General features: G+C 36.8%; 1 protein-coding gene across 2 annotated transcripts in view; it reads left to right on the forward strand.

The window, feature by feature from the left end:
* LOC113050880 (tomoregulin-2-like) overlaps window positions 1–12,354 on the forward strand; it is a 63,588-nt gene that overhangs the window by 12,199 nt on the left and 39,035 nt on the right. Inside the window, exons 2-3 of one of the 2 annotated variants that reach the window (XM_026214297.1) lie at window positions 1,109–1,218; window positions 11,348–11,498. In XM_026214297.1, the coding sequence (XP_026070082.1) occupies window positions 1,109–1,218; window positions 11,348–11,498 (261 nt within the window). The remainder of the gene's footprint in view (window positions 1–1,108; window positions 1,219–11,347; window positions 11,499–12,354) is intronic. The other variant, XM_026214298.1, reaches the window with a different exon arrangement.

The raw sequence follows: 12,354 nt of genomic DNA on the forward strand, positions 1-12,354 counted from the left end.
AGAGCACCGAGATTTCATACCCCATGCAGCACTTCTTGATGCATTCAGTGTTTTAAAGAATATGCAAAGTGTTTATTGTAAAATTGTCTTCGTTTTTTTGTCAACCTTATTTAAAATATGCTTAAGTTTGTAAAAACATATTTATGAAAATATATTCCTTGAGAGTATGCTAATTTAACATTTTAATTCATATAAATTATATTACCTGAAATATACTTATAAAATAAGTTTAAGGATTTCAAGTATACAATCAATGCACTTAAGTGCATTTTTTTTCACAAGGGTCAGTGTGGTTCCATGTTGTAATGTGTGACGTGGATGCTCGGCTCATCCTGATCTTTGACTTGCAGATGGTGGAGCTTATGAAATATTCATCCTGGATCATCCTGTTCATCTTTGTGTTTACAGAGAGAAGCCTTTGAGTTAAATTTTGGCTCAATGCATTGTATATGGTATGGAGGTGTATTTGTGTAACGTGTCACACATTTAATGGTTTTGGAACCTGTCTTTTTCCTTATCATGCTAGTTTATCCATCTGAGTCTTACTTTTGTTTGTAGTAGTGAGATATTTCCCTTATTGCAAATATGTTATCTGTTGTCAACTGTATGTCTGCATGAACAACTCTCCATTTATGTTGATAAAAAAAATAAAACTGTGTAAGATTCATACACAAGGCTGTTATGACCTCAAACCAGGGACATGCTCTATTTTATCAAAGCAGCTTTTATAACAGAGTATCTATTGTTTACAACTGCAGTCATGATATGCTTTAGCTTGAATATCCTCTATCCAGCTTGGAACCAAAAGTATTTTTGTCCCGAGGAAGTAATTCTGTGAGGTTGTTTCACACCAATGATGTGTTTATTCAGATTTAATATACTACAGTGCTTCATCTGACCGCTGGTGCACTTAGGGAAAGGAAGAAAATTCAAAAGAAGACCATTTATTTGAAATATAAATATTTATAACATTATAAATGTCTAACCATTATTATTGTTATTGACACCATTATTTCAGTATTAATAAAAAAGACCTTTAGTATGTAGCATGTTTTGGATAATATCTGTTTGTAATCTATAACCTATATTTGTGTTTATTTCATGACAGGGTTTGAAGAGCAGGACACTGATCTTTTTCTGTGTGACACAAACACATGCAAGTTTGATGGCGAGTGTCTGCGAATCGGGGACACAGTGACATGCATTTGTGATTTTAAGGTAGGAATCAGTGCTCCCCACTCATTAGCACACATGTTGAATGTGGGACCTTGTTAAAGGCAGTACCACACGTGGAGTAAACAAACTGTCACAAATTAAAACACACCTCCACATACCTTCTCACAGAAAACACACACACATTCTCTCGCCCGGTCAGAGTGTTTCACTTCGATCAAACATTGTGCATCTGTGTCTTGTTGCAGGCCAAGCTGCATCACTCAGGTAAATAACATTATCTGTCTGCTAGCGCAGCATGCGGGGGGGAATTTCCTTTGATGCATCTGCTCGATCGCCCAGCCAAGCTCGGCACAAAGATGCCTTGTGCACTTAAGAAGGGTCACGCTGCTTTCATTTCTGCCCTTAATAAAATCGAGCGGCACTAACACTAGTCTGGGGCCATGTGAGTGCCTCTAGCTGTGGTGGGGAGGGTTATCGGTTAAGTATCATGTGCCGCAAGAGATGGTACCCAGGCGTGTGTGGGGATGCCCTTCTCCTGCGGTTGGACGCCCTGCTCTGCCCTGCTTCCAGACTCCCTAACAGAAAAATGTGTAAGAGCGAGATGAATGGATGTGATTCGCACAAGTTCACTTACAGACATGCTATTGATCCAACTCTCATACTCAGAGAGAGAGAGCGAAGGACCAAAATGGAAGGCGGTCAGTCTCTTTCTGGACCACTAGCAACACCAAATGGTACTGCAATCTGTTTGTTCAAGTGACCTGACTGAGGCAGGTATAAAAAAAAAAATTTGCACATTTAACTAGTATGTGTTTGGGAGTCGAACAGTGGAGGGTGATGGTGAGTGTCTGAAATAATTTATTGAACTGTTTTTAATTTGACATGGCACCTTATGAAAAGAACACTCATAGCCTGAGCCTGAGATGTTTAAAAATGTATCTGACACATACAGACCAGACTTTAATAAACAATCACAGACAAAAAAGCAATTACACATCTTGTGTGAACACTTTGCTTGTATAATACAATACCTATCATAAGTTTGGGGTCTTTTGAAAGAAGTTTGTTGTGTTCAACATGGTTAAATTTATTTGATTAAAAATATATTAAAATTGTAATATATTTGTACAATTTAAAACAATGGTTTTCGATTTTTGAATATATATAAAAATAATTTATTCCTGTGATACAAAACTACATTTTCAGCATCTTTACTATAGTCTTCAGTGTGACCTTTCAGAATCATTCTAATATGCTGATTTGGTGTTAAAGAAGCATTTATTATTACTATTACTATAAATGTAAAAATTAGTGTACAGCTTAAATTGTGTGGAAATCATAATAGACAGTTCAAAAAAACTGAATTGATTTTAATCAGAATTCTTCTGTAACATTATAAATGCCTTTAATGTCACCTTTGATAAATTGAATGCATCCTTGCTGAATAAAATTACTCCAAACTTTTGAACGGTAGTGTATATGTGAATTTGAAATACTCACCTATATGTCCTGTGTGCGGTGGTTGTCAGTGTATCTGCATAAATGTCAAGCAAAGTGCTTTTTCTCTCTTTAATTGATGCTTGCACTCTAGCCATCTGTCTTGCAATGTGTGATCAAATGGCTATGTGCAAGAGTCAAAGCACTATATAATATCTGGTCTGGCATGGCTTTGAGCCTGTCATGTTCTAATTTAGAAATGAAACACGATGAAAAACATACACTGACACTTTTTAAATTACACATCTGTGCATGTAACTGTCTTACAATAATGGATCTAAGACGGGAACCAGTAGAATTCATGCACAAAGCTCAAATCAGTAATTGAGAAAATGGAAATTTACTGGTTCAACAGATCATTGAATGATGTCCAGTTTCCTGTTGATGCATTCTTGTTGAAGAATATATATCCCGCTTTTATGAAATTATTTGGCCTGCCCCAGCCCATACCGAAAACAAAGTAAAATTTCCTTACCTGTCCCAACCCGACCCGCAGGTTATGAGGCGGCCTATTTTAATTCAGCTATCAAACTGCCCAGCTATTTCACTTCAGTACCGCATTTCACACACACACGAGCGCGTGCAAATGAGGATTAGCACATGTAGCCAGTGAAATCTCTATCCACAATCAGACGTACATCGGCTTCAGATATTAAGTATTTCATTGCAATTTAACAAGTAATCTGAATGACCTATATATGTGCACTAGGGCTGCATGATATTGGGAAAAAATGTCATTTCGATATTTTATTTCTCTGCGATATATATTGCGATATGAAATCTAATCAATTTTTTTCTTACAAACAAAAATGGGGTGAGCACACTTACATTCTCATTTTAAATGATTTAAACATCGACACCATCGTGTAAATTGATTAATATGCGCCAGGGAGAGAGAGCAAGATAGCGCCCGTGTTGTTTGAAGTTGGTGAGCGTGCGGCCGGGGCTCGCTCGCTCTCTCTGTCTCTCTCTCTCTGTCTCTCTCTCTCTCTCTCTCTCTCTCTCTCTCTCTCACGCTCTCTCTCTCGTGCGCGCTCTCTCTCACTCTCTTTCTCCTGCGCTCTCTCTCTCGTCCGCTCTCCCTCTCTCTTGCATGCTCTCTTGCGCTCTCCGCGAATCACATTCTTCAAGGGTCGGGGAGCAGCTGGCCCGTACAGTTAATGAATAACTGTTCAACTACGACAGCCTACATCGCACATTCTGCGATGTGACTATCGTGGATTCGTACATCGAGATATCGATGCTTAAACGACACATCATGCAGCCCTAATGTGCACTATTTTAAACAAGCCCTCACTAACTGAGTTTAATACCACAGTTATGTTCGAATGCATCTCATTCTTGTTTCTGTGGCGGCGCGTTGGTCTCGTCATGAGGCGCGTGGTCCGGAGTGCTGTATGACTGATGCATCAGTTCAATTCAGCTTTACTCCAAATGGACTTTAAATGAAATCTACTATTGATTTTCACATTTTTTTTGACTGATTTTGCAGAACATTAGACTGCTAACTTCCATGCGCAGATGTGGCAAATTTGTCACAGGATGCGCAATATGACAATTGCGTTCGACTATATATGAACTAGCTGTTTTAAATTATTTTTTATATTTAACGTTAGTTTATCAGTATGTTTTCAAGTATATTTTTAGATTATTGATGATTCCATAGGCTCTAATCACATAACAATGTGATTAATTGCAGTTAATCGAAGACAATAATGCGATTAATCGCAATAAAAAAAGAAATTATTGTTGCCCAGCATTAATATATATATATATATATATATATATATATATATATATATATATATATATATATATATATATATATGTATGTATGTATACTGTATATGTGTGTGTGTACTGTATATATGTATGTATGTATGTACAAGGAGCATTTTACTAAAGACAATTTATTAACAAAGAAATGTTTTTAGATGAGAGAAAGAAAAGTAGTATTTATTGAATGTGTGTGTGTGTAGAAGTGATGCTCAGACACACTAACCCTTCTATCACCTACTTGTATATGTTCACTTAGGGCCTTGCAGCCACAGTAAAAACAACACTAACACACATTTTTATACACGAATGGCTGGGAAAGTGGGAATTTTTGTTTTTGACATGTTCTTCCCCTCTCTTCTCTCTGCACACACACACACACACACACACACACACAAACACACACACTTATGTTTGTTTTTGTGAAAAGGGGGGACATCCCATAGGTGTAATGGTTTTTATACTGTACAAACTAGTTTCTATCGCCCTTCACCAACCCTACACCTAACCCTAACCCTCACAGGAAACTTTGTGTATTTTTACTTTCTCAAAAAAACTCATTCTGTATGATTTATAAGTGTTTTGAAGAATGTGGACATGGGTCATCATAAGTCACCCTCCCCTTGAAATACCTGTGTCATACCCATGTCAGTTGTGTCCTGAAATGTCACAAAAACAAGAGCACACACACAAACACACACACACACACACAACAGACAGAGGCCATCACCTTGGCAGTGTCCTAATGAAGTGATATGAAGGACTGAATGCTGTAGCTCAATAATTCTAGCGATAGCTTCCATTAGGAGCCATAACACAGTAACCTACACAAACACACACACACACACACACAAACAACCACACACACACCCACACATATGCACACACACACACACACACACACAGTTACATGCTAACTGACTTCTGCCCAGACCATCTTACCCCTCCCACTTTCACTCCTTTTCAATCACTCCTTTTTACTGTGTCTAAGAGCTCTGATTAATTCAAGCTTTCTCTTACAATTCTTTTTTCAACACATCTCAGTATATAGTCAGTTATTGTGTTTGATTTGGCAGGTGTGTGTATGCAACAGTTTCTCTGGACATTTAATGAGACTTACAGTGTTTCAGAATCGGTGCATTTTAATGGTACAGGACATGTTTCGTGCTCTTTTATTTAGTGGATACAGTGACCCCTTTAGGTAATCAAAAACATTGCACTTTATTTAATGATCCAAGTTCCCCTCAAATGGTCTACGATGAAACAGAACAGAACATTTATCTCACAAACGTCTGTTTAATTATATTAGATACAACTTTAGTTAGTTTAATATAAATATATATTGTAAATTAAATAAATAATTTCATCATTTTTTTTTTTTTTTTGCAAAAAAAGTTCACACGAAAAGAAAATTATGACTTTTCCATGCATAATTATGACATTGTGGTGTAATTTATTTCATAAATATATTTCAAACATCACTTGAATGCATAGCTTGGCACATTAGTCTAGAATTAATGTGCAGGTGTGCAAGTGTGAACATCATCTTTTTAATGTTGCTCATCCAGTCGTATTTGTAATGTTTTATTCTGGAGTCATTTGTTTTTGAGTGTTAAATAATGTCAAGCTGTTTTGGCTGAAACCGAGCTTATCATTAGTTAATAATCTTATTGTCTGATTTGTATTTAAATCTAAAGATTTGATATTATTTGATATAAAAATAAAACAAAATATCTAATGAGATCACTCCATTTTGAAAGCATTTAAGAGACTGCATTATTAAATGTTCCTGTAGTAATTACTGTAGTTTTGGGTCTGAAGATTCTTGTGCAGTATATGATACACCTAACAATGAGACTGGATGGTAAAAGATGCCTGGTTGTGCGAGGACACTGTGAGGGATGCAGTTCTACAGAGCAGGAAAAACGATATGAGAGATAGATGAGAGCAGTTACAGTAAATGGAAGAACAGGAAGAAAGAATTTCTCTTAATGACATGTTTTAATATCCTCGTCAAAAAGCGGCTGCTGGTTGAAGATGTATGAGGAAACAGCAGTTATATCATCTTTCCTTTCTCCCTATGCATCCTTCACTGGGCATGGTATCCATTTTCTAATTTCAGACTTTCAGTTCTCTGCAACTTTCTGCTCAGTGTTTCATTCATTTCTCCATTCTGTCAATTGCTCATCACATGTTGGAGCTCTCACTTCCACTCTCTCTTTTTGCTAATATAGATATTAAATGTCTGAGTCTCATCTTGATATATTTACCTGACAACAAAGTCAGTACGATTGGAAGTGTGCATGTGTGTGTGTGTGTGTGTGTTGAAGATAAGTGCAGTGATTAAATCAATTGCTACATACCCACACACACAGGCACACATCTGTTGAAATCATGTAGCATCTGCCTCCAGCTGTAGATCCTATGTCTTTTGTCTTTCTTATTTATTTTGTTGATTTGCCTCACACATCTGTATCAACTTACACAGTTCAGATTTAGATATATGGGTCTTTTTCATTAAAAGCATTGCAAATCATGTAATTCCAACAGCAATACTTCAAGTAGTTTCATAAATGAAAGCAAAATGTATATTGTGGGGGTTCTAAAGTCAGATGCCAAGCACACCCTCACACAAAAACCGACCTGATTTTACTAGATTTGAAAATAGATTTGCCTATTGTGACATCACCACTTTTGGTAAATTTGGAATGACTGAACTTAAAATAATACGAAATGATCTTTGAGTGAGCTGGAAGTGTATTATAATAGTTACTATATTATTTTTGAAACACTACCAACAAAAATTCAAATGCAAAGCTTAATGGGACTTTGTCACCTCAGGGCTCACTGGAAAAATATGCCTGTTCTGCAAAATGATATTACATAGCTATTTATATATTTGCACCAGAAATACTTCTTACAGTGAATTATGAAGTAAGTGCCACTAAAAGTGCAAATGAACATGTTGAATGTTATCAAGGCAGTTTTGAATGAAATGTCACTGGTAAATGGCTAATGCTCTATTGCATTTGAAAATAATAAACCCAACCGATAGTGTTAACAAAAGCAAATGTGAGATAAAAACACATTTGCTGAAGCAACCATGCCATTTTAGTTTGCTTTGCAAGTCCGTAAGCTCTTTTATCGGTACTCGTGTTTAACGGGACTGGTACCAAGCACCTCGTATCTCAAATGCAGTTGTAGCAGGTGAGCTACAGAGCAAGTGTACTACATCAGAAAAACCAGAAAAGGTTATGTAATGAAAACCTCAAATTGTTTATAGTTTATAAATAATGCACTATGGAAAAAGTGCTTATATATATATATATATATATATATATATATATATATATATATATATATATATATTAGGGGTGTAACGATACGCGTATTCGTATTGAACCGTTCGGTACGACGCTTTCGGTTCGGTACGCGGTACGCATTATGTATACCGAACGGTTCGTTGGAGTAATTAATTATATTTGAAAAAAAAAAAAAAGAGAGAGAAAGAAATATAATGATATGCGTTCAACAAGGTAGCCCAATAACCCAAACAACGTAACAGGCAACGCCCCTGACACTCCCGAAGAAGAAAAAAACACCATCTTATATGTTTATGTTAGGCTACTCAGCAGGCGCCATCTCACTCAGTACACGCTGAAGGCTCGTTGCAAAATAGCCAATGCGTTTAACAGACTAGAAATGAGAAGATCCTCCAATAACCAACAGGTCTGGTGTTTGGGTGCACTTTGGATTCCCTTTAAGCTATAATGGTGATGGCAAGAGAGTGGTGGATAAATAAACAACGGTATGTCGCATCTGCAACATGACAGGGTACACCAGCGGGATTACAAAAAAAAAAAAAAAAAAAACAGCGGGAATATCTGGGATATATGCGTCAGTACTATCTGGGAAAAGACGAAAAAAAGGAGAAACATGCACGCAGCAAACTATCCCTGCAGCATTTAGACACTATAGCTTACAGGGAATCCAACCCAAACACCAGACCTGTTGGTTATTTTAGGATCTTATATTTCTGGTCTGTTAAATGCATTAGACATTTTGCAACGAGCCTTCAGCGCGTGCTGAGTGAGCGAGCGCATTAGGGGCCGTTCACATATCGTGCCTAAAAACGCATGGAAAACGCTAAGCGCGTCTTTCTCCTGAGGCGTCTGTCTTTGCTAAGCAACAATGACGTGCTCTCTCCATGAGACGCGGAAATTTCAGCGAAGGATAAATGGATTTGCAGCTCTAAAAATCGCTTGCAGTAGCTCTGCTACTGAATTTATTTCAAAATTGCAATCCATATACAACTATGATCAGCTGTTCCTTCATCTTGGCTGAGCTCTCAACGTTATTACGGGAAAGGATGAAGCTGATTGGTTGGTTCTTGTCACATGACCCGCGGTGCGCTTGCGGCATTCTGAAAAGTTGAGATGTTTTTACATTTTGCTGTATCTAAAACGTATCGAACCGAACCGAACCGAACCGTGACATCAGTGTATCGTATCGAACCGAACCGTGAATTTTGTGAACCGTTACACCCCTAATATATATATATATATATTAGTGCTGTCAATCGATTAAAAAAAATTAACTAATTAATCGCACAATTTTTTTAAATTAATCGCGATTAATCGAAATTAAACGCGATTAATCGCAATTAAAAGACTGAAACTTTTTGGATATGTAAATTTAAAATGTAAATAATTAATGTAAACTCAAGACAAAGTATGATTGTTTATTGGAATTTTTGTTTAACTTGTAACACAGATTTTCTCATGTAAACAACATACCTGCAATAAACCATCAATATCCTCCAAATTAACTGTTGGCTTGAAAGCCATATTTATTACAGAAATAAAAACACAGGCATGTAAGTACCATTTGAATTTCAAAACAATCAATGCCAATAAAAAACAAAAATGATTTCCATGCTGAATTCTAAGTGGACTGCAAAAAAATTTCAAAGTATAGTCATTACCAGTGCTTTAAGTGGGCCGGTACACACCAGTACTCAGTACCGCCACTTCCAAATATAGCTCTTGAGCGTACTGCCACCTCTCCGTGCGCCCAGAACGTGCTTTTAGCGTACCGGTACGCTCATTTGGACATCTGTTTTAATAGAGGTTTTAATCTTTTACCTGCACTGCCGATTTTCAGAGCGCCCTTCACAATGCAAGCTTCCTAATTCATCCCAACCAGAGCAGAAACTACATTACCCATTCACCCTTAAGTTATACAAGTGAATAGCGCATGTGTCGCTTTTCCCACTGTTAAGTGTCAACAACTCAATGTGGCCGGAGAAGGTGTGTGAAACTCGTTGTGAGTTATACTAAAGCAAAATCTTGAGTATTTATTGTCTGATAAACATTAAAAACTGTCTGCGGAGGTTGAGTCGTCCTGCAGCCCCCGCTGGCTGTTCATTGGCTGCAGCATCTTTTTTCTAAGTTCTAAAAAAATACCGTAGACGGCAAGGCACAAATTTAGATATTCATTTATCTAATTAATCTATAGCCTATGCACAAAGACAATATGATCTTTTTGTTCCCTTTTTGTTTTAAAGCTTGATGAAGAGAGAGAGCGCAAGTTGCTGCAGCTGCGAGGAGGACAGTGATGCACGCGTACAGGAGTGATTGACAGTTCGCGGCACTGTGTACAAAAAATACTCCGCTACACAATTATTTCTTTATTTTCGTTTAAGCTTATTAACGTTTGCGTTACAGAAAGGTCTGATTTACGCACTGTTACAGTCATTGTTTTTTTTTTTTTAAACGATGACATTTGAGTTCATGATTTTAATGTTGCTGTTTCTTGTGGCAGACTAAATGAAGAGTAATGTTTCTTGTGGCAGACTGAAGAGTAATCCGGCAGAGTTTTATACTGAAACTTTCCATCTAAAAGTCCTTCCTTGGTCTTATCCATATTTCTTTGCACGTTGAACACACATAGGCCACAACTGGAAATAAAAAAAACTGCAACCGCGTTAATTGCGTTATTTTTTTTTAACACGTTAAATATTTCAAATTAATCGAATGCGTTAACGCGCTAATTTTGACAGCACTAATATATATATATATATATATATATATATATATATATTATGAAATTGACCATTTTCTTTTGCGTTCATGAATTAACAAAGATAAGATTTCCATTGCCTCTATATCTCAAAAATCCACCCTGCATCACTGCAAAGTATATTTCCAGTGGACATTTCAAACAGTTTCACTGTGTTCTGATACATTAAATCACCTTCTCCGATATTTATGGCTGGTTGCCTGTGATTTTATAAATCACACTAGAGATTTCAGACTATCAAAGAGTCACCTTCCCTCCTGTGTCTCTGTTTTGTCCTTCTCACGTTTGCTGTCTTTTACCCTCAGGCTGTTAGTCAGCAGTTCTGTGTTTGGTGTGCATGTGTGTTTCCACTGATTTTACAGTGTGTTTGCTGTATGTCAGTTGTGTGTGTGTGTATTCAGATAGATGGATGACCTCTTGTTTAATGACTGATGTAAATAACCTCTATCTGATTCTGTGGGGTTGATATACGAGTGAAACTGGTTCACCTTCTGTGTTCTTGCCTCTGGGTGACCTGCTTCCTCCAGACACCACACCACAGCTGGCCATAATGACACCAGCGGTCTTCTGTGTGTGTGTGTGTGTGTGTGTGTGTGTGTGTGTGTGTGTGTGTGTGTGTGTGTGTGTGTGTGTGCTGTAGAATGTAATAGCAGCCATTCTTTCACTCTTCACTGCCTGCATGCAGATACACTCAGATAGGTGTCTTATGTTTCAGAATGCAAATGTAATTAAAATTTGTCCTCATCTGATCAGACCATTAAACATTTACTACAGAAGCATGCGTCTGTGACACCTGTGCCTCTTTCTCTCTTTACAGTGCAGCAGTGACTATGCTCCAGTGTGCGGATCTAACGGCGAGAGCTATGAGAATCACTGTCTCCTGCGCAAAGAAGCCTGTAAATTGCAGACAGATGTGCTGCTGGTGTCAGAGGGTGCCTGTCCTGTCGGTACGTCCCTGTGTCGTAGAGGTGACTGTCCTGTTTGTGACGTCTCTATGGCGTCTGTTGTACTGAAATCATTAAAATCATTAACACTATAGAATAAGGTTCTGTTTGTTTATGCTTGCATCATTGTTTATCATGAACTAACAATGAACAACACTTTAGCAGAATTTATTAATCTAATATAATGTTCATAATGATCTCAAATCTCTGCTTAAAATTGGGCCAATATTGCACAAACCAAAACACAAATGTTTGTCTTGTATTCCCTTATAGATATACAGTATTTAAACATCCTTAATTTTAGATAACATGTATTTATGGTAGGTTTGCTTTTCAAATAAATTGATCTTGTTTTAAATATAGTGTCACTGAACAGCAAAACAAGCAAACAAAAAAATATTTTGATTTTGTTCCTTTTCTAATGATTTGGTTATACTGCAATCAGTGTTGGGGGTAATGCATTACAAGTAATGTAAGTTACCTAACCTGATTACTGATTACATACAGAATACATAAGTAGCTAGCAAAGTAACGCATTTCTCTTAAATTCACAACAAAATATCTGAGTTTTTGTTATTAAAAACAAAAATCAAACCCAGCCCAGATGACAAAAAAGAAAAGCAAAAGTAATATAATGCCTTACTTTCCATAAACATAACTACAGTAATGCAGTAACACAATATTGTAAAGCATTATTTTTAAAAGTAACTTTCCCCAACACTGCCTACAATAAGGTATAATTTGTTAACATTAGAAAATTATAGAAGATCAACATTTTAATAGAATTTGTTAAAGGGGACATAACACAATTTCTGTTTCATGTTAATCCTGAGTACCTATATAATATTATTGCATCCTTCATATCTCCAAAGAGTCTTTA

This window comes from Carassius auratus, chromosome 31 (genome assembly GCF_003368295.1).
Source record: "Carassius auratus strain Wakin chromosome 31, ASM336829v1, whole genome shotgun sequence".
In the NCBI taxonomy this organism is placed as follows: domain Eukaryota; kingdom Metazoa; phylum Chordata; class Actinopteri; order Cypriniformes; family Cyprinidae; genus Carassius; species Carassius auratus.